Here is a 23,635-nt window from a genome sequence, read left to right on the forward strand (position 1 = left end):
CGTCAACAACCAATATCGGATATAGAATCAAGTTTAGCGATTAGCAAATCCATTTGTTATGAATTCTTTGCAGATAAATCAGCACAATTGATGGCAAGTCATAAAACCCAGATATACGAGATAGGTGAAAATACAGGGAAAATCTTAGCAAAAAGAATCAGACAAAAAGAAGTCTATAATACCATCAACATAATTCAAGATGAAACAGGGCAAATGTATAATAAACAAGAGGAAATTCTGGAAGTTTTCCGTAAATTTTATCTCAAACTCTATACACAATAGGATGACCATTATTCATCTGATATATGCTTGAATTTTGCTATGGGAAATCTTCTGCCATCCCTTTCTTATGACCAAAAACTAGCGTTAGATGCCGTGATTACATGGGAAGAAATTGAAAATGCACTAAACTCACTAGCAACAGGTAAAGCAACCGGTCCGGACCTTATTCCACTAGAATTCTACAAGTCCTTTAGAAAATACATAAAAAACAATATGCTTGCTATATTTTTAGAGGCACAAAAAGGTATACCACCAGAATCTTGGGCTACATCAGTAATTATGACGTTTTTAAAAAAAGATAAAGATCCACTTAACCCAGCCTCTTATAGGCCAATATCTCTAATTAATGCCGACAGTAAAATATATTCGAAAATACTTGCCACAAGACTATCAAAGATTATACCATCAATTGTTTCTCGATGGCAACATGGTTTCATTCCTAATAGAGATACGGCTGACCATATACGTAGAATTATAGCTATGATGGATTGGTCAGAAGCCTCTAATACACCTATAGGGATTACTCTGCTAGATGCTGAAAAAGCATTTGACAGAGTAGCGTGGCCCTATCTCTGGGACTTGTTATCCATGAAAGGTTTCGGATCAGGAATAATAAAAGCATTCAAAGCATTATATAAAAACCCAGTTTCAGCAATAAAAATAGGTTCTAATAAATCTGCATCATTTCCTATTCAAAGAGGAACACGCCAGGGATGTCCATCCTCTCCTCTTCTTTTTGCCATATACATAGATATCTTTCTTAATCAGTTAAATAGGGACGAGAATATAGTTCCGCTACAGCTAGGAGGCACGACATACAGAGCCCTTGCCTATGCAGATGATCTGGTAGTGGTTACTAAAGATATTGAAAGAACTTTTTTGAGGATTGAAGAACTAGCGGCTATATTTGGATCCTTTTCTGGATTTAAATTAAATTTGTCTAAAACGCAAATTTTGTTTATAGGATCAAATCCACCTCCAATTAGAAATATAGTCACTGAGGCAGTTTATCTAGGAATCAGATTAACTACACCTATTTTAAAAATACCTAGCATAAATTACACCCCGATTCTCAAAAAGGTTAATTCAACTCTGGAAAGAATAAACCACTTACATCTGTCTCTCCATGGTAGAAACAATGTCTTAAAGATGCTCATATTGCCGAAATGTCTTTACTTATTTAGAACAATCCCTTTGGAATTTCCTTTAAGTTTTTTTCAAGAAATTGAAAGAAGCGCAATAAGATTCTTATGGGGCTATAGAGGTATTAGGAGAGCATATAAGAAGTTGATTACACCGAAAGATAGAGGGGGCTGGGCCGCACCACATTTTTTATTCTACTATTTAGCAGCCGTACTTCAATACATGTTTCCCTTAATTGTAGGTAATAAAATCCCCACTTCTTGGGCACAATATGTTATGTTATGTTATGTTAATAACTTTTATTCGGCGCACAGCTGCCCCAGCGAAGGGGCGTCCTGGCGCCTGATCAGGTACACAACACAACAGATCAATGCTGGGAAGAGAGGGAATCAATCAGCGGAGGTAAACAGGTAGGTTTTTATAGCGCGTCTGAAGAGAGTCAGGCTATTTAGGACACGAATGTGGACAGGGAGGGAGTTCCATAATCCAGCCGCCAAAACACGAAAGGAGCGACCTCCCATCCTACTCAGTCTGAACCTAGACTTAATCGCCAGATGAAGAGATTCCAACCTGAGAGACCGCGTGGGGACATAGGGAGAAACAAGGCCCGCAAGGGCAGGAGGAGAGGAGAGTTTCAGGATCTTAAATGTCAGACAGAGAGCCTTAAATTTGATTCTCTGTCTGACCGGCAGCCAGTGAAGGGAGGTCAGGACTGCAGAGACAGAGCAACGTCTCGGGAGGCCAACAATGGCCCGCGCAGCGGCATTTTGCACCCTCTGCAGCCTAGTGGCCTCAGCCTGGTTTACTCCAAGCAGCAGTGCACTCCCGTAATCCAGCCGAGAAAGAATGGAGGCTTGGACCACCAGTTGCCGAGTAGGAGGGTCGAAGAATTTGAGGACTGGTCTCAGTCCTCGCAGAATACCATAGCAGGTAGCTGCAATCTTCTTTGTGTGGCTGGTAAAAGAAAGATTAGGATCCAGCCAGACCCCCAAGTTCTTAACTTCGGCCGCTGGAATGGGGGACACCCCCAACTCAGGAGGCCACCACTGATCTCCCCAGAGTTCCGCCTGCTTCCCTAGAATCAGGACCTCGGTTTTCTTGGCATTTAGCTGTAAGCAATTACTACGCATCCAGTTCGCCACAGCTATAAGTCCTGCACGGAATCTGGGCGCAGTCACCTCAGGGTCCCCACTAAGTGTCACCGCCAGCTGCGTGTCGTCGGCATACGATGTCATGGTTAAGCCAAATTGTCTGACGACAGCAGCCAGCGGTTTCACATATAAGTTGAACAAAGTGGGGCTCAACGCAGAGCCCTGAGGGACTCCCAGTCCCAAAGGATGGAAAGAGGACTGACCAGGTGGAATGGCCACTTTGAAAAACCGGTCCAAAAGGAAAGAGCGGAACCATTGAAGAGCCTCCCCCTCAATACCCACTTCCTCCAGGCGCCGCATCAAAATGTCATGAGACACCGTGTCAAACACGGCGCTCAAGTCTAACAAGAGGAGCGCCGCTGTCTGCCCCGCATCCAGCACTGAACGCAAGTGCTCGGTCATAAAGAGCAGAGCAGTTTCAGTGCTGTGTTGTGCGCGAAAACCATTCTGGCTCTCGTCAAGAATATTATTGCGAGAGAGGTGGGCAGACAAAATGGAGTTCACGTGTGCCTCAATGACCTTGGCGGTCCAGGGTAGGAGGGAGATGGGCCGGTAATTCTCAGGAAGCAGGGGGTCAAGGTTGGGCTTCTTCAAAATGGGGCTGACCACTGCTTGCTTCCAGGAGGAAGGAACCACGCCCTCCCTGAGCAAAAGATTAATCAGGTCCAGTATGGGCTCACGGCAGAGGGGCGGGAGAAGTGTAATAAGCTCCGGCTTCAACGGATCTAAGGGAGAGCCAGATTTAATTTTGAGGCTCAGAGTGTCAAAAACCTCGACAGACATGGCAGGCAAGGAGGACAGAGTTTCGGAAACCGAAGCCTTCACGTCACTAGGTTCAGCCCCGGGTACAGATGGCATGAATCCTCGGTAGATTGCCTGCACCTTCTCCACAAAAAAGGATGCCAGACTTTCACAGTGAGAGTCCGTGCAGATTTCTAGCGAGGTGGCCCGTTTCCCCATCAGATCTTTAAGCACCTTAAAGATTAATTTAGATGGGTTTGGGCTGTTGGAAAACTCAGCGGCATAATATGCGGCCCGGGTTTGGCAGATAGCTCTGTGGTAGGTCTTAAGCTGGGCAAAATACAACGATTTTAACGTGGGGTCAAAGGATTTCCTCCAAATATCTATGAAACTGTATTGGGCACCGAAGCGAATCACCATCTGTTAAGAATAATAGAGCCAAGCTACTATAAAAAAACAAAATTTAAGATATTAGCCGCAGCATACAAAGCTTGGCGAATTATCAAAAAAGTGGTTGGAATTGGAAAAGTCACAAGATACATTCCATTAAATTCAATTCATTGTTTCCCATCTATATTTAGAGACCAGGTGATGAAAAAATGGAATATTAAGGGGATCTTTTTTCTCTCTGACTTATATACAAATAATTATGAAACACTACTTTCTTTTGGTGAACTTCAAAATAACTTCAAAATTCCTTCTCATGATTACTTTAAATATTTACAGATTCATAGCTTTCTACATTCACCCTCCAACATAGGAAGACAGGATCTAATGCCAAATTTGCTTATAGATAGTTTAAATAATAAAAGAAGAATTGGGTATTATTATAATACTCTAATGACTTATCTTCCGGATGACTTTAACAATTTGAGTGATAAATGGGAAGAGAAATTAGGTATAAAGGATTTATTTTTAAAAGAGTCAATCAAAATGGCTACTTCTATCCTATTTTCTGGGCATAATCGTACTCAACATTATATGATTTTGTGTGACCTTTATTATACACCGGCAAAATGTCTGAAATGGGGGTCTATTGTTGGAATCAAATGTAATCGGTGTAATCTAAGAGGGGCTGACACATTACATATGTTCTATTCGTGTGTAAAGCTGGATAGGTTAATTTCTGATATTCATAAATTTATTGAAAACATTCTTTGTAAAACTATTGTTATATCACCTGAATTAATATTATTTGGTGTTTCCAAAGACTCAATAGACATAGAACAAATTAACCTATTATTTATCATGATGGCTGAATTGCGTGCATGTATTTCACAGGATTGGATCAGCCCAGAACCGCCATCATTTTCTACATGGAGGGGCCGTCTTTTAGCTAGATACAAACTTGAATCAGCAATATATGCTACTAAGGGAAAAAGAAGGAAACTACTTGGCTTAAAAATTTGGTCACTAATTCAAAAATGGACTGATGGAGTAATGACATAATGAACCTTTTCCATTTTGTTATTTATTTATTCTCTATTCTTTATTCTGTATTCTTTCCGAATATATTTCATAATATGCATCTGAATACCATGTTAAGAGAAAATTATGTTATAATCTGGATAAACTTGCAACTCAAATATCAATTAAAAAAAAAAAAAAAAAAAAAAGATCTGCCAACGCTGGCAGGGTGTAGACTCTCTTTCAACCTTTAACAGCGCCTCAGCGGTTACCGCGTTATTAGAGCGCCTAACCATATCATGGCAGACAACAGAATGAGGCTTCTCCTGCACCTTGGAACACACTGCGGTGTGGGAGCTTTAGACACAACTGGCACTTTTCAGCCATTCTTTCACTTTGTGAGCACAACCTGGTGCGCACCATAGTATGGACTGTGCAGAGCAAAATCGTTAGGAGGAAATTCAGTACAAATTGTACTACATATTGAAGAGCTCCATGGGGAAAAATGCTCAGGAACAACCTCTGGTCAGTGAGCCTGGGCCAGTCAAGGTGAACTACCCAAAGGTGTTGTCACTTCTGCTTTTCGGATGATCAGGCATGGAGTAATGCAGGGCCACCAATGAGAATTTGCTTTTCAAAGGCTAAAAAGAAAGAAAGGTGAAACGGGTGCACCTGGGCGAGGAGTGCTCCAGCCTCAGGCACAAACAGCACAAGCCAACGCAATTCAGCTTTATAAAAGGTAAGCTGGCATGAGCAACATTCCTTGAATAAGGTCATAAAGCCAATAACAGGCGACAGTTGTGAAAGCAAGGATATTATCAACTATAAATGACTCAGGTGCCGAGCCTGGAAGTTGCAGTCTGGGCTTCATGGCTGTGTGCATATTGTTTATCTTCTTAAAACGATTTCCACGCTGAGAAAACAAAAGCCCCAGTCTCTAGCCTGTAAATCGCATGAATCCGGAAGTGGGAAGAATGGTCGGAGCGGTAACCCTGTTTACAAAGCTGTAGGCAGCGTGTGTGAAGTATGGCTTCCACAGAAACAGTTGCAAAGGGAATGCACTGTCTAAGAAGGTTTGGGTAAACCCCCTGAGACGTTTAGGGGTCTAGATCAGCACTTGAAGTTCTTGACCCTCCTGCGGGCTTCTGTTTTAAGGAGAGGGGGGCAGTGTTAAATATAAGTATAAGGCAAGGAAGACCCACATGATTTGAAGCTGAGCATGGGGAGGCAGTCAGTAAGGAATGTGATCATCAAGGCATCAGGCTGGTTCAGCATAGAGCATCTCCTGTAGAGGGAAGGTATTGAATGTATGCAGGACAGTCACTACAGCGTTTCTATCGCTTGCTGGAGAAAGTATGATACTTTGCTTGATGCAAGAAGGAGCTTGGGGCTGCAGGGCAGTATCGAGGTTGTTTGGCACAGCAGTGTGTGGGGTTCAGTATTAGATTAGCAGGGGTGCTGCATGCCAGGATTGTGGTGCAGCAGCTGAACTTTGTATGGGTCCTAGTAATAGAAGATCCAGCTGTAGGGCAGGCACCGGCGTAACGTAAAATGATGATGTCCCCTGCAGACTGTAAAAAAAGGATCCCCTGAGGCGCCCAGGTATTATAAGCCATTTATAGGCCTTGGGCGGAATGGGGACCCCTGAAGGACTGCAAGGCCGTTTTCCTTCCGTGCCCCTTGGTATTGGAATAAATTGCCACTGCAAATACCCATCAGCGAGGACCACCTCCATTGCAGGAAATGACTCAAGACTCACCTATTTTAAAAGTAGCACCCTATCACCTGCTGTCTTGGCTTCCGGTGGTGATTTGTGTGCGTATTAAATTAAAATAACATAACATAACAACATAACTATGTTACGACCCTGAGGACCGGGTGAGATTGAGGTGCAATGGTGGAGCTGTGCGGGAGATACAGTGCTGAAGTGTGGAATATCAGGGAAGATCCAGAGTGGGATGGATGCATTGCCAGAGCTCTGTGTTGGTGCTAGGTGAACACGAGGGCTTTTGGGCACTGTGGGGCGGTACTTTGGTGCATATGCACAGCTGACTGTAGCACACTAATGGAAATACAGGAAATACTGCGGTTTCTGACTAGAGGGCTCTAAATGAACTACGTGTAGGTCTCATTGATGGAAAAGTAGACAGCCCGTTCTGTCAGACTCACAACCGCTGTCCGAGTTGCTAGGGGGCCCTCAGGTGGAGGGTGCAGTGTAATATTGAGGTGCATCAGGAAAACAGTGTGTGGATCCTAATTCTGTAACAGTATAGTGTCTTCAATATACATTTGCAGTGACATTTATCTCCATTCTAGAGTGCCTGCTTCTACTCGGTTTCCATACCTTTCAGTTCACGGTCAGTGTAGTGATGTCCGCTGGATACTAATTCTTGCCTCAGCTTCTCCACCAGGAATTTCACCACAGACATGTTCCATGAAGATTTGATGCTGAGCGGAGAGGAAAGAAGGTAAGTACAGGAGGAGAGAAGGTAATTACAGGAGGAGGAACATGGGGTATGATTAGTAGGGCATATGAGGTGCAGGGGAAAGAGTGTTATTTGCAAGGTTACGAAAGATTGGAGGAACATAGTTGAAGAAGTAATGCCAGGTACAAAGAAATAAAGCAAGATGTGAAGTTAGAAACAAAGGAGGAACCCAAGAGATGTGGAGGAAATGGGTGTCAGGTGAAGAGTAAACAAAGATAAGTGGTGCCGAGGAAAGCAGTCACTTAAGATGTGAAGGAAAGTAGGAGACATGAGCTCCATGTAAAAAAAGAGGCGTGGACTGCAAAGGAAAGGTGACCACAGGTGCAGATGAAAGAGCGATGCCAGTGTGTGGACTGAGATCAGGTATGCAGAGGGGAGGGAAGAAGACAAGAAAGGGAGGAGAGAAGGAAGGAAATGATATTTGGTGAGGAGGTAATGGGGGCTGTGAGATGCAGAGGAAAGAAGATGTGCCGTGCTGAGCATGAGATGTGAGGTGAGGAGACAAGGACAAAACATTTCAGTCAATAAGAACACTTGAGCTGAGAATTTTTTCATGGAGTGCCTGAGCCCAATCTTACCAATAGTCCCAAATCCGCCAGTGTCACACCTCTCAGTTCTAATGCACACGTTTATTCAGACATAGATTGTTTCCATTACAAACGGTATGCAATGCAGGTAAGGTAAAACAAATATACAATTGAGTAAGGTAAACGAACGCGACAACATTTGGTTTACAAGGCACCTTCAACAGTGGATCACTGAAAAGAAAGCTTGACTATATTTCGCGCTATCAGACCCACCAATAAAAATGCAAGGGCATCGAAGTAAGGGTAAATTCCCTTGAGAGGTGGGTCTGGGATTCCGAGTCCAAACAGGAGGGTCTCCACCAAGAACAGCTTCAAGACAGAATGAGAAGCTAATTCAAAGTGACAAAACGCAGCAGGGTAGACGCAGGACTGGAGAAGCATCCATTTTTTTGTAGTTGACTGAAAGCAACACAGCGGAGAGCCTCCGGCCTTTCTGCAAGAAGGTATCCTGCGATCACATGAAATAGTTTGGAGCTATATCAGCCTCACGGCTAAGCACAAGGTGGTCTGAGAGTGATGAGGGCACGGACGAGTCTCAGTGAAAGTAACAAAGTATGAAACTATCAGCTGATAGGGAATGGAGCTGCAAGGTGCAAGAAGGCACGCGCTCTCCTATGGGAACAATGAGTGCTAAGACTGCACAAAGAGCCTGAGACAAGGAAACCTCATCAACAAGGTGCATACGAGCATGGGCCCAACCCGAGGAAAAGCAATGAAAGGATGAAGAGGAACAGGGTGAGGTTGTCCTTCTGGTGGGCTCTTCAATAGAACCCGGAAGCAGTGAATGGAGCACTTTGAGGGGAAACTGCCATGTAAGAAGGGAGATCGGGCTGTGAGAATAGGCAAGCATTGGAAACACTGTGAATTAAAGTGCGCCAATATTTTGACTCAACCCTGGTTTATTTATTTATTTATAAAGTTTTATATTGCACGAACAAGATCCCAGAGGATATCAGAGCGCTTTATATTAGGAAGGAAAGGAAGGAACAATAATGCAAAAACAACATAAGGTAGAGATATAAACAAGAATGATTACAGGTTACACGCAAAAAAATAAATAAACACAAGGTGGTGATATTAAACAGTAGTAAAGGTTCATAGTATGTCATAGAGAAGCGTGGTCGTAAATGATGGTACCATGAAAGTAGGCACAATGCCATCGGGCAGGAGAGCCTGGCCCACTTACGGAAGGAATTTATTCATGAGAAATCTTTTGACTTCCAGTTTGAACATCGCTGTTGAGGAGATTCTGCGTACATCCGGTGGTAGCGAGTTCCATAACTTTGGGGCAGCGCCAGAGAAGGCTCTGTGACAAGTGCTCTTTTTGCTGAAGATAAGTGGTTTCAAGAGGAAAGTAGTGGCGCTTCTTGAGGCTCTTGCACCACAAGATAGCTCAAGATTTTGTGGCAGGTACCTAGGAGTATTGAAGCGGATAGCTTTGTGCGTCCCAACCCACCAGAACGCCAAGAACAATGCGTCTTGGGGTACATTTACACCATTTAGTGAACAAGACATCAAAAAGATCCTCCTGAATATAAACCCATCCAACCACTTCAGTGACCCATTACCCCCATCCATCTTCAAGGAAATCAAGAATGTACTCATCCCCACCGCGGTTTCTTCCTCAGCAGTACCTCCTTGTTGATATAAAAAAGGATGCAGTGGTGGACTGACCAGTCACATGGAGTAATGGAGTCCAGGGTGATGGTCTGCCCTTTCGAGATAATGAGGTCTAGAGTTTCTCCTTTATTGTGAGTTGGTTGGTCACAGTGCTGAGTCAGATCATGATCCTTTAAAAAAACTTTAAGGCTTGATACCGCGAGGTCTTTGGGGTTTGCCCAGTGAAGATTAAAGTCGCCAAGGAAGATTTGAGACAACATTGCTAGAAATTATTTCCATTAATTGCTTAATAAAGGGGAGATTGTCTCCCGGGGAGTGGTAGAAGGTGTGAAGTTTGCAGACCAGCAGGTTCTTACTAGAGATGCTGAGACAAAGATATTCACATGAGGAGGGCGCAGAGGACTCAACCAGAGAAATTGAAAGTGTGCTCCTATGAATACATGCTAAGCCCCCACCCAATTTCAGAGCTCTGTCTAGCCTAATAATATCGTGAGTAGGTGGTACTAAGAGGTCTAAAATAGGTGTGGAAGCATGATTTAGCCAGGTTTCAGTGAGGATGATAATGTCTAATTCCTTAAGTTGGATGAGGTCGAAGATATCAGTGGCAAGTTTGCTGGCTGACCTACAGTTTAGAAGTACACATTTAAGTCGTAGGGGATTTGGGGTGGAGGGATTCTGTGTGACGTTCACATGCGTGAGATTGACCTTATTGCTGCCTCTAAGATTGTGAGGAGGTTCTCTATTTGGATTAGAAAAGATGGATCTGATTTACACTCAAGCTTTTCTGGTGATCAGAGTGATGGGACAGTTGTGATCAGAATCTGTTCTTCGTTTCAGATTATTATAAGAGAAAAGGGACCACAAAGGGCACTGATCTATATTTAAAAAAAAGGGTGAGCAAGATGGAAGGGACTGACTAACCTTGTTTTCTTTGTAACTAGCACTATGTATTCCTTTGAGGGAGAAGACCAACTAACATTCCAGGATCTCGCCAATTTAAAGAACTCCGCAAGAGAACATATCACAATAGAGGAAGAGAACATTTGCCTCAACTTTAATACACTATATTCACTTCATTATAATTACAGCCAATACATCCACCCAAAGAAACCCATGCTTGTCTCCTGGCGTTTGCATACTTTAGCAAGATAAGCACTGTGGTACCTGGCCCATTCGAGAGGCCATTATAGTAGAGTTTTTCGTAACAGGAAGCATTGTTGTGGTCATATTTCAATTTCAGAGCTGCAGGCGCTACAAAGATGTTAAGGCAAGGGGCGCGCCTTATTTAATCCATGTTTGGAAACTGGCATAAAAGCGTTGGATGCATGTGGCAGACAGGATTCCCTGGGCTCCAAAGCTATCTTTAAGAAATGGGTCCATACTCAATGCTTGACTACACAATTCTACTCATGAAAGCAAGAAAACAAACTTTTTCTGTATCACATGGAGATTGGAAAACAATCATATACTGTTGTGTCTTGAATAAAGCTCATAAGATCCGAAGCCATATTAGATCCAAGTTAAAGCCAATCAATCCGAAGTGGCTCCTATTCCCTTCAATATGGAGAGAAATGTATGGTTGGAGATGCATCATTCTACAAAGCTCAGTATGTTAGAGCCAGTGGAAGATGTCTTCAACTATAAATGAACGTGACGAACCCCGACTACCTTCTCTGCATCACGCCAGCAGTGAATTGTCTTCAAAATCATAAGACTTTGCAAATGTGTTCTTTTTTATTTGCTGAGCCTCAGTAAATGAAATGCTTTACGGGGCTCTCATGATGCATTATAATGCCACATAAAACCTCAGAATCACCATGTTACCTTCTCGGCTTTCTGTAGCTAGACACGGGAAGCGGTAGCCCCTCTTTGTTCATGTGCTGGCCCCAGTTGAACTCCCTTCCCTGTTTCTTCCCCGTCACAGCCTATTCCTCAGTCCTTTGTCTCTGCCTGCTCTTCTTTCTCTCTCTTTCTCTTTTCCCTTTCTTATTTCCCACTCCTGGCTGAATGCTTCCGCGCTTCCATTCACTGGTGCATGCTGGGACAGGAATGACCCCTGCATGGTAAAAAGGCATGTAACCTTGCCCCCAGTAACCCGACTACATGTGCAACTCTTATCTTGATTTTTGTTGGCCCAGGCGCTTGCACAGACTTGCCGAGTCTGTATAAGCATGGTGTGGGTGATGGCAACATCCCATGTTGTGGTGAGAGTCAGATTAATGGGCACTTTGCATTCCAGTAAAAATGGAAATGGATTCAGTGGTTGTCACGTGGTAAAACGTCCGCAAATCAGACTTTGTTTCGTGTTGACCCTGATGACGACCTGTACTGTAAAACCTAATTTAAAAGCGGTGTTAGGTGGGGAAATGCCTTGGAAAGGGGAGGAGGTGTATAGGAGAGAGGGGGAGAGAGAGGGGGAGAGGGAGGGGGTCTTCAGATATCACTGCGGGGCAAACATTGGCGTCTAGAGTGAGTCGGTGTTTGCCACATGGTGAAATGTCTGCAAATCCCTGTAAGTCTGTCTTTGCTGAAGACCGAGCCACAGAGACTGGATGTAGTGCAATACAGCAGGCTGGTAACTATCTTGCTAATAAAAACCCTCAGCCGGGTAGAGTGGAATCTCTTGCAGATCATACAAGTTCCTACAGCTCTGGTCAAAATATCCAGATGCGCCCTTCAGCTCATGCTAGGAGTAAAATTCACTCCTAAATCTGTTCTAACTTCAGGGCAATGAATCTAGAACGACTGGCCCTACTTCTTCCAAAGACCATCACTTCCGTCTTGCTGACATTCATTACAAGTTTAGGTTCCCAATGCTTCCAGAATATGCAGCATGCTATGGGTGTTTGACCCAAAAGGGTTAAATCAGCAGCTTAGGTTAGACACAATACTGGCAGCCCTCTCCCGTCCCCAGTTCAGGTGGGATTCATTTGGTCTGTTGCAAATGCTTGTTCAAGTCAGCCAGATAAAGGTTAAGAAGTATGAGCCTCAGGCCTCCTTATTACACCTTGCATGGGAGTGTTCCCGGATGGCGGACTTCTGTGTCAAATTTTTTTTTCAGCTATACGCACCCTCACTGGTCACTCCTTATCACAGACACCCCTAGTTGGCCTACTGGGATAAGTGAAGCACCTGTCCCTCGGGGCGTCGTTTGACCACCATGCTCCCACTCCAAATGCTGAGTGGCCATGCACTGAGGAAGACGACCTGTTACCACCGCGGAGGCTTAGTTGCCTGAAGCAACATACAGCCATTAAAAACTGTCCAATTATTGGGAATTAATGGAACCGCGAAAACTGTTCCATGGATATTTGGGAACCCCTGCTAGTATTTTTATAACAAAGAGATTCAGAAACCCCGCCAGACATTGGGGACCCCAATTACGGTGATCTCTTCCTCGGGCCCTAAAAATACCCACCTCCAGCACAGTCACTGGCCCAGCATGCTCCGATCTTGATGCCTGTGAAAGGGGTGCAAGGACCCTTGGAGTTGGGCGCTCAATTGAATGTTGGTCATACTCTGGCGATTACGACTTCAGAGAAATGCTGAGTTGTAATGGCTAAGTGTGAGGTCTTCCACGATTGGGCTGATGTGTTATGTATCACTGTACTTATGATCATCTTGTACTGTACATCAGCTTCCCAATTCTCCCCTGCCACCCTACCCTAATTGCTGATGTTGGAGCATTGTGTTTATTTTCAAATACCAATAAAAAACAAAATTATATTCTTCTGTACAGTGAAGAGCTCTGGTAGTAAGTTATGGCAGCATAAGATTTGAGAGGATGGGGTCTCTTGAGCAATATATAATATTATAGATGGTACTGAGAATTTTAAACTGGATGCGAATCTCAATAGGCAACCAGTGGAGCTTCAGAAGGAGTCCCGATGAGGAGCATAACTTAGGAAGGTCAAATAGTAGCTGGGCCGCTAAATTCTGGACCGATTGCAGCCACTTCAGAACAGATTTTTTACTACCCTGATACAAGCGGTTGCAATAATCAAGACGTGACAGGATGAGGGATGGATATTCACCTGTCAAATGTGGGGTAGGAAAAAAAACGATGATAGGTTTGAGGCCTCCGAGGAGGCCGAAGCAGGAGCCTGCAAGCATTCCCACTTGGTTCTCAGAGGAAAGGAAGTTACCAAACCAAATGCCTACGTTTTTGATCGATAATTTGGGAAGAGGAGGACCCAAAGCCTCCGGCCACCAGTGATCACCTCACCTCTGAGTATACTTGCCGAAAATCAAAATCTCGGTTTTATTGGAGTTAAGTTTAAGACAGTTGGCATCCATCCAGGTGGTCACCTCCAGCATACCTTCCTTGAACTTAACAGAATCTTGAGAGGTATCAATAGAGAAGGAGACAATAAGTGAGGTATCATCTGCATATGATACTATGGAAATCCCGTAAGACTTCACAATCTAGGCCAAAGGCCTGATGTAAATGTTGAAAAGGGTAGGGCTCAGCAAGGAACCCTGTGGGCCACTGTGTTCCAATGGTCTCAACGAGGAAGCGAAGGGAGGAGAGAAAACCTGAAAAGTGCAGTTGCTCAGTAAAGAGGCAAACTAGGATTGAGCGTTGCTGCCGACACCTATATCGCAGAGGTGCTGAAGGAGCACCTTATAGGACACTGTGCCAAAAGAAGCACTCAGGTCCAAAAGAATGAAGGCTGCAGAACCGCCCTCATCAACTACTCTTCACAGGAATTCTGTAACTCTCAGCAAGGCCGATTCAGAACTATGGTTCGACCTGAAACTGTTTTGGGATGAATCCAGAATGTGTTTACTTTCTAGGAACTCCGTTAGGAGTTTATTAACATGCTTTTCCACAACTTTACCTAGGCAAGGGAGCAGGGAGAAAGGGGGCTACTTTTTGGATTTGATGGGGTCAAGAGATGCTTTCTTTAGGAGGGGTATCACCTTTGCCTGTTTGCACGCCTGTGGAGCAGTAGCCATAGACAGGGAAAGATTGGCCACCTCAAGAAATGAAGAGAAGATGGCCTCTGGGAATTTAAGGACAAAGTCTGGTTTAAGGGTGTCATCCGGGGAGCCCGGTTTCAATGCGAAGCACAGAGTGGAGAAAGAGGGCAGACCAAGTGGGCTAATTCAATAGGTTCTGGCCCAGGCTGTGATTTGGCTGAATGGGCAGGACAGGCCTCAATGTCAGTAGGGACATTAGGTGAAAAATGGAAGTAAATAGTATTGATATTTTCAGTGAAAAATCCAGCTATGTTGTTGCAGTGTTCAGTTGAGGCTTTAACTGGCCCTGTTGTGACAGGTTTTGTTAAGTTGTTTTCAATTGAAAAGATTTCTTTTGAAGGTTTTTTGCTATTTAAGATCTTATTAGGGAGTAATTCCGCTAGCGCTTTCCATATTGCATTCATATATGTTATTATGCCATTGCGTCATAGGCCTTTCTCCAGACTCGCTCGAGCACTTTGCAGTGCTTCCTTTCTGCCACCAACTCCTTGTTACACTTGAGGGCAGGGGGCTTGCTTCTGGCCCAAACTTGAAGGGGGGGGGTATAAACTTGTAAAGGGCTGAGGTGAGGCAAGCCTTTATCTTGGATTCAGCTCTATCCACATTGCTATCTAACTCAGGGGTGGTGGCAGATATATTGCTGCTAAAATCTGCCAGATTTAATTTGTGCCAGGGCCTTTTCCTATTAAGATTGCTGTTGTTCTGTATTGCTAAGGATACGGGGATCAGACAGCGGTCTGAGCAGGCCATAGGCCAAGGAAGCGCCACCTCTAAATTAGGAATGTTAGAAAAAAATGGATCTAGAAGATGCCCAGCTATATGACTGGGACCTCTTACTAAATGAACCAACTGAATGCAGCTGAGTCATCTGGCAGCTTTCGAGCCCCAATATCATAGGCTGGTCAAAGTGGAGGCTAAGACCACCTAAAATGCTAGAATTGGAGGATTTAAGAGCTAAGGATATCAACCGGCTGATTACAGCTGTACTGAATGCTTTGATGGGGCCCTGGGGTCTATAGATAAGAAGGCCAGATAAAGTACATTTTGTATTTACTGATATCTGGAAACAGGCACTTTCAGGGTCTTGAATGGGGCAGGAGATCAATTTACAAGCTATCCTAGATTTGTAGATGATAGCTAAACCTCCCCCTCTACTGCTAAGTCTGTCACATCTAAAGCCTGGTGGAAGTGCTAGAAGACGTTTGGCGGTAGTTGGGGGGCTAAGCCAGGTTTCTGTGAGAAATATGAGATCATAGCGCGCCATTTTTGGCCTCCACAGGCGAGAGAGAGTGTCCGGCCTGCTACAGTCACTTCACTGGCTGCCTATCCGAAAGCGGATAGTTTTTAAGGCCCTGACGCTGGCCCATAAGGCGCTCTTCGGCTCGGGAGCAAAATACCTTCAGCGCAGGCTTGCCTTTTATCGTCCAACTAGAGCTCTTAGTTCAGAGTCTCTGTCTCTTGAGGTGGTTCCCCGGGTCAGGAAGGCCCGTGTGGGGGGGCGCTCCTTCAGTGTGAAGGCGCCCCAGCTTTGGAATACCTTGCCACTGGCTCTACGAAGCACTTCGAATCTGCTGTCCTTTAGGAAAAATTTAAAAACTTGGCTTTTTACTCTTTAGTTATGTTATTGTGTTGGTCTGGAAAATCTTTTTTCTGTTAGGTTTCTCTTTTCTGAGCTGCCAAAACAAAGCGCCGGGACACTCCGTTGGATTAGCCGTGCGCTATAAAAATAAAATATAACATAACATAACATCAGGTGAATTGTCTTGAATGATATTGAATACCTCAGCATTGGGGCAGACTAATGAGTGACAATTAGTGGCAAACAATTTCATCGTGGGCCAGTGACTATCCTGAGGAGGATGTATGTTCACCAAGTAAGGGCTAGGGGAGGGCCCATGGTAGACCCAAAGCCACATTGTTCACACTTTAAAGAACAAACATGCAACAAACATGCAAACATTCATAGTGAAAGACTTGCCTCGGCTTGAGTAAAGTGAATGAGGAGGAACAGAGCAGGTTCTTTCTTCCAATGGGCAGCATTCCTGGCCCCTAGTGCCATCCAGGTGCACCGTCAGTGTGTGTGTATGTGGTCTGTCAGTTTGCGAGTTGAGGGTAGTCCCAATGCGACTGCGCTGATGGACCGTTCATGGGGTCATTTAGTGCCAAATGTGTGTGTGCGTCTGTCTGTCTAAGAGTAACTGGACAGTGTGTGTTATGCACCATGTTTCAGTTTGTCTATTGTAGGCAGACCCAGTGAAAAATACTTCAAAAGGATGGGGATGAGGAGAGGGAATTTTGCAACTTTCCACCAAATCTATGTGCACCTATGGTATTGCAAGAGTGGTCTGTTGGTACTATATCATCAGTGCGTGTGGTCTGTGAGCCTGTGTTATGAGTATAAACCATACATGAATGGTTTCCAAGTAATGGGTGTACCTTGCAACTTTTCTCTAACCCTGACACTGCCATCAGCACCTTGTGGTGGTGTAGTTATAGAGAAGTTACCTCTTGTTTTACTTGTTTGAGTGTGTGACGTGTAAGCCTGTATAGAGTAATGTGTGGGGTTTATCATGTTGTGATATCTTATCCAATCTGTGCGAGTGTATTGCATGCCATACAAATACATTTATATTCTTTCTTTTTTTGCTTTCCATGTACCCCTGCACTGAATTCCCGGGTTGGGGGATAGTGTGACGAGGAAGAGTATGCATTCAGGTATGTTGAGAGAGGGGAGGAACAGGTGGTTAAGTTGGTGAGGGCAGGGGATTTATGCTGCTGTCCAGTCTAAAGCGCTAGATAGGCAATGCAAATGGTGTGGCTGTGAAGGAATAGTATAGTCAACAGTGATGGAAGGGAAACAAAGTAGATGGGTGATTGTGTTGCGTGGGTAGTGGTTTGAACTTAAGTTGGTGGGGAATTGCGAAAAACTGGGAAAACCAATGCATAGGTGGTGAGGAAGAGAGGATGCGGGTGGTAGTTTTGAGTTAGTATCAGGGACAGAGGCTGAGGGAAGGAAGGCAAAGTTGATGGCGATCAGGCAGGGAACGTGTTAGAGAGAGAATAGGGGAAGCATTGGAGGGTAGTGATGGAGATAGGTGGGCTGAAGTAGTAGCTGTCAGTGTCTCTGTGGTCAGGTGCAGGACAGAAAGAACTTGAGTATGGTGGGGGGACCTCAATGGTAGAAAATTCATCTTTCACAGAAATTCGAGGATCTTTCTTTTCTGCCCAACTCTAAATGGCACCCTTAGTAGCAAATTGCCATATTCCATTCTGCCGGTACTCTTGCTACCATATTTAACCAATGGGTCACAGCCACACGTGCAATAAAAAGTGTTGTGTTTTCTTTTAACTGTGAATCTCCGTCTAAAGCTGTAGGGTGTTTATTATTACCCAAAACATTTTCTTAAATGACTTAGGTTTAAAGAATTGTTCTCCTTGTGGTTGCTATACATCATTCTATTTCTTATTTTAAAAAAATCTTGAGAAGCTTCTACTAACTCAGAATGCTGGGTTTTGTTTTATCCACAAACCGATCTTTACTGCCTGACTGCTGAGGTAAGGACCTACGCCTCATTTAATAAATGTTAAGCTAAAATGTCCAGCGTGTACCTCTCAAACAATAATGTCGATCATCAACCTATGAGATAATATATTATTTCTGGTTATTGCCTCTTCATGTTGATCCATCAAGGCTATTGTTTCTTTACAGCATCTACTTTCAGGGTCTTGAATATGCCTCTGCATACTTGTATCAGTCTGCTCCTCCACACCAAACAGTTCAGACCTTTATTTAAACTTTTATGTGCCAATTTACGATGTCTGTATTTTTTTAACTGGCAGGCATATGGCATTTCGCCAACTATCGCCCTATTTCTAGACTACAATTTCCTGCAAAAATTGCAGAGAAACTGATGAATCAATAACTAGCTCAAATTTTCCAGGATAGCTATCTTCTTGCACAAGACCGCTCTGCTCCAGGCTACTGAAGAAATAAGGGCTGCTCTGGACAGCCGGGGTAATGCGGCCCTTATTCTCCTTGATCTGTCAGCTGCCTTTGACATGGTCGACCATCTTGAGGCAATAGGCATAAAAAAGAAGGCTTTGCCCTGTTTAACTCGTTGTTAAATGGAAGAGAGCATACTGTTGCATTCGAAATGTATACTTCCAAACCTTTCTCTCTTCCATGTGGGGTCCCGCAAGTGTCCTCACTTAGCTTCACACTTTTCAAACAATATGTAACAGAACTAGCTTCTTTGATGAAATCCTTTGGATTTTCCTTACCTTCTATGCAGATGACACGCACATTGTGTTGTCGGCCTTTAACAACACAAATATCATAGGTTCCAAACTCCATGATTGCATGAAGGCTATCAGTGTTGGGATGGGCAATCATTGCCTATGGATAAACTCGGGTAAGACCGAGGTTATTCTTTTTTGGAACAATCCCCAATTCTGGATCCCCTCCAGCTGGCCTCTGGAGATGGGACTTCTCCCAACTCCAGTAACTAAGACTAAAAACCTAGGTGTGGTGATTGACAACAGGCTGAACTCCAGCAGTCAAATCAACTCTGTGGTTCCTTTCTCATTTAACAGTTAATATTTAAAATCCTCCCATTTATTCCGCCATATGTCAAGAAAACTGTAATCACAACTTTAGTGTTATAGAAAATTGATTACTGCGAAGGGGTTGTAGCTAAATCTACAAAAGCAATACCTCAATAAACGTCAAATCTTGCATAATGTGGCAGCCAGGCTGCTTTTGGGTATTTACAAATTTCAATCAGTTACTCAATCAATCAGAGGGCTGCACTGACGGACAGTCAAAAACCGCATAAAACTCAAGGTCCTTTGTATAGCCTAGAAACCTCTGCATGACACAGGCACTGAGCTCTTAAAACAAACATTCAAATGGTATGAACCAAGTAGAAATCTGTGTTCCATGGGAGCAAAGAAAGTCACGTCCTCTCGATTTAAGAAAGTGAAATGGGAGGGTTTTATCACTGAAACTACCAAAAATTGGCATCTTCTCCCTCCCAACATCAGGGCTGTCCCTTTCCTGCTTGCCTTCAGAAAGCTATTAAAAACGTGGCTTTTTAATAATTAATTTCACTTAGGGCTCATCCAGTTGTGCACAGGCTGTTGTTAGTGCAGAGTAGATGAGAGCTCTATACATTTTTTAACATAACATAACATTTTATCACCTACAAACAGCTCGCTGTATGGTATCTTCGTCTAATTTACTGTAAAGTGCTGAGTAGCTCGGCATACAGGTGTCACCTGAATACAGGCAAACCTATTTATTAGCAATACAGATAAATAACCCACATGGCTTCATTCTTTTTTATATATAGTTAATTGGAACTATTAGGGAAACATGGACCAGTAAGCCTGTGTTGCAGAGTCAGTACATGCAAAAGTGAGGACAGACATCCATCTGATTGTGTTGTAATTCTCCTTGAGAAAAGCGGCAATGACTCCGGGAGGGGGCGTTTTGCCTTCTAACAGCAAGTGGCAATGCAAACCTCTGAATGACTTGCAATTGACTGCATAGCCCGTGAAGAGTTTCACACAGACCAAGGGCTGTTTGGGTTTCCAACATTGCTAGTCTCCCTAGATAATCCATCAATACCCTCTTCATGTATATGGTGGGAAGACCCCTTTTCCACTACAGTGGAAGGATTTGGGAAGAAGGGAGGTATAAATATATTTTGATTACAGTGAAGATGGGATGAAGGGAAATGGTATTACTATGTAATACTCTCAAAGCAGGCAGAGAAATTGAAAAATATTGGAAGCAGATCAAATGGAGGAGGGACAGAAGATGAGAGAGGGTAGGCGAACATAATGTAAAAAAAGTGCAGAGGAAGAGGGGCAGAGTAGGATTAAGAATGACAGGTATTTAGACTATGGATGAACCCTGTAAATGGAAGACAAGAAGGGTATACCCTGTCCCACCTCTTACCTCTCAGAGCCGTTGAATCTTGTATTGTTGGAAATGTGGTTGTGAACATTATGCACCAGTTTCTAATCAATGAAATACAAAAGGGAATTGAAAAGCTGATTAGAAGAGTAAAGGACAACAGTACAGACATTAACAGGGCTCAGGTTGAAATTGAATCTCCTACTGCAGTTACCCACTGACCCTACCATGTGCTTGCATCCTCATCCTGCAACAGTTCCCATTAATACAACCAAGAGCAAAATGTGAGGGCAACTTCTACCACTCATCTTGTGTCTGTATGATTATGTAATGATAGTCTCTGTAGGTAGATCACTCCCACCTCGTGTGCCTCTATAACTTTTGTAATGTAAAATCTGCAGAGTTCAGTCTCCTCCTTTAAGCCTGTGTGATTTGTGTTGCTATACGCTCTGCATGGGAGTGTGTCGAGGAGGAACAGTTGGAACATCGCAGTCTTAACCACGAGTGTTCCGACTTCGCAAGTCCTACTACGCATGCCTTAACTACGCATGTGCATGGTTAAAGCAATGCGCGGTAGGGTTCGCTGACGGACGGAAGCAGCATGAGATCGCGGTGAGGTAAGTGGGGCTGGGGGTGTGGGGGATGTTTTGTGAGATGGGGGTTGTTGGTTGTCTTGTGGGCTGGGGGTTTGGGGTTGGGGTCGGGAGTTATCTTGTGGGCTGGGGGCAGGGGTTGTCTTGTGGGCTGGGGGGGTCGGCGTTGTTTTGTGGTCTGGGGGGTGGGTTGGGTTTGTTTTAAGTGGGGCGGGTGTTGTTTTGTGGGCAGGGGGTACTTTTGTCGGCTGGGGGGTCGGGTAGTTTTGTGGGATGGGCGATTGATTGGGGAGCAGTTTTGAGGCCGGGGTTGGGGTAGTTTTCTGGGATGGGAATGGGGGATGGGTCGGGTGTAGTTTTCCGGGCTGGGGGATATCGGGGCTAATCTTCATGGCAGTAGGTTTGGAGGTAGTTTTTAGAGGTGGGGATTGGAGGTAGTTTTGGTAGTTTTCATGGCTGGGGGTGGGGCAAGTTTTCAGGGCTGGGGGGGTCAGGGGTAGTTTTCAGGGCTGGGAAAGTGTTGGGGTCGTTTTTTAAATTAGGGGTCAGTGAATTAGGCCCCGGGGAGGGGAATGGGTAGTCTGGGTAGTTTTTAGGGTTTGGGGAGGGCGGGCAGTTTTTAGGGCTGGCCAGGGTCAGGTTAAAGGACAGGGTTAAGGGACAGGGTCTCAGGAATTAGGGCAGGGGGAGGACACAGCGTGGGGGTTGCACCTCAGGGTGGGGGGTGGGGGAGGGAGTTTGTACCCTAGGGCGGCGGGGAGGGGTAGTGACGACCTTATCCACTCATACTTCTTAACCTTGCATGCCTTCACCACAAATATTTGTGGTAAAGGCATGCGTGGTAAAGCAATGCATGTTATGATGCAGTCGTTATTCAGACTGCGTGGTTTAGGGTTGTGGAACTCGTTGTTCCGTCATACAACCGCCTCTCTTCGACTTAAAATTTGCAGTGAGCTGCCTCCTACCCATGGTGTCTGTATCACTGTCAGGTTCGGTGACTTTCATGCCCATTTCTCAAGGAGTCTGTTTTTGCCATCTATTGGAGGTTCTGATATAGGGATGGCACTGTTGTGAGCTTTGTGATTTGGCATATATAAGCAGTGTTGTATGCGTACTCAGTCTTAAGTAGGACAATGCTGGCTGCCTTGTGCACAAAGCTCTGTATGACTTGTGTTAATGTACACTGTGTGGCTCTCCAGTTCACCCTAAGTGCACCAACCAAGCCAACTTGCGTTCTGTTACCTTCAGCTCCCCATGAAGCTCTCTCTCTAGTGTCTGTGACTCTTTATTTTGATATATGCAGCAAATTATTTCTCTTCTTTTCTACCTACCTGCTGTTATTACAAGCACCTCAGTTCGGCGTCCTCCAAATCACATTATCTGCCTGTGCAACTTGTGCTGCTAACCTCATACACATATATTAGTTTAGTTAAGGCCGAAAGCACCCTCTCACCCTTTGTGTGACATGTGTAAGTAAAGCACAGTTGCAAATCCTCTGCTCTCCATTCTCCATACTCACTGACAGCACCAGGTCCCGTTTCCTCCTGGAGTTTTTCTGCCCGCTGCTTCGTGCCTCGAAGCGAGGACCTAGGTAGATCATTGGAGGTGGTTGCGGGGAGCATGATGACCGCCTCTCACTACAGCTGGCCCCCGCCTCTCCCGAGCTGTCAATCACCATGCCGCTAGGGCTCAGGGAGTCCTCCCGCTGCAGGTAGTGCTGTTGCTGTGAAGTTGGTGCCTTCAAGGCTGGGTCAGCTCCTAGACCTGTTTCCGTTGCTACCCGGTGAATAGCGGCTTGGGTGCCCGGCGACAGCTGTCTGCTGAATGGCGGCGCTGGCATCCTCTGGAAAGAGCCATCAATGCCAATAAATTCCTCAAGGGTCTACAGATGGAAAAGAACCAAGAGGAGGTTGGCATACAGGGAAGTGGAGAAGGACAAAGTATCTACCATGAGCACAGAATGCATAACACAATCAACCTCTGAAGGAGACGTCAAAGTAATGATCTTTAAGATGATGTAACACTGCCTGAAAACAAGAATGACATTGAAACCTCAAAAGTGACAGCTCCATTAAGAATTAGGGAAATATACCATTGAAACTCCTCAGGAGACAGCCATACTGAACTTGAGGATGATGACAGTCATAATGACATGGTACAAATCCCGGTACAAACACTTGATCTCAGGGGTCTCATGGAATACACACCTTTTGACAGAGGAGTCACATTCACCCTGACAGCTCCTTTCTCCTGCACCTCTGTCAGCAGCTCAATCATGGGTTTATGAAGCACAGCTAGTCACCAGAATGGGTCTCAATACGCTGCGGGGGGAGGGTGCGCAGCCCCTGGATGTTCACGGCGATTTGTCGAAGAGCCAGGTATTTAGGTCCTTCAAGAACTTGGAGAGTGTTGCTGTCTGTCGGAGGTGGAGAGGGAGGGTGTTCCATGCCTTGGCTGCAAGGTGGGAGAAGAAGCATCCTCCTGTTCTGATCTGCTTGATGTGTGGTACCTTCGCGAGAGAGAGCTGGGCTGAGAGGAGGGATCTTTGGGGTGCGTGGAACGAAAGGCTGTGGTTCATGTAGGATGGTCCAGTGTTGTGCAGGGCTTTGTGGGCGTGGGTGAGAAGTTTGAAGGTGATTCTCTTCTCGACGGGGAGCCAGTGTATAGTCCGTAGATGTTGTCTGATGTGGCGCGGTAGATTGAGGACTAGTCTGAAAGTTCT

At 44.7% G+C, this 23,635-nt stretch overlaps 1 protein-coding gene across 1 annotated transcript in view; it reads right to left on the reverse strand.

The window, feature by feature from the left end:
- The window catches only part of C5H14orf93 (chromosome 5 C14orf93 homolog), a 225,737-nt gene that overhangs the window by 73,270 nt on the left and 128,832 nt on the right, over nt 1-23,635 (reverse strand). The window contains exons 3-5 of the mRNA XM_086923667.1: nt 22,433-22,795; nt 20,363-20,424; nt 7,069-7,172 (exon numbers count right to left, since the gene is read on the reverse strand). Coding sequence (XP_086779793.1) covers nt 7,069-7,172; nt 20,363-20,424; nt 22,433-22,795 — 529 coding nt within the window. The remainder of the gene's footprint in view (nt 1-7,068; nt 7,173-20,362; nt 20,425-22,432; nt 22,796-23,635) is intronic.

This window comes from Lissotriton vulgaris, chromosome 5 (genome assembly GCF_964263255.1).
Source record: "Lissotriton vulgaris chromosome 5, aLisVul1.2, whole genome shotgun sequence".
NCBI lineage: Eukaryota > Metazoa > Chordata > Amphibia > Caudata > Salamandridae > Lissotriton > Lissotriton vulgaris.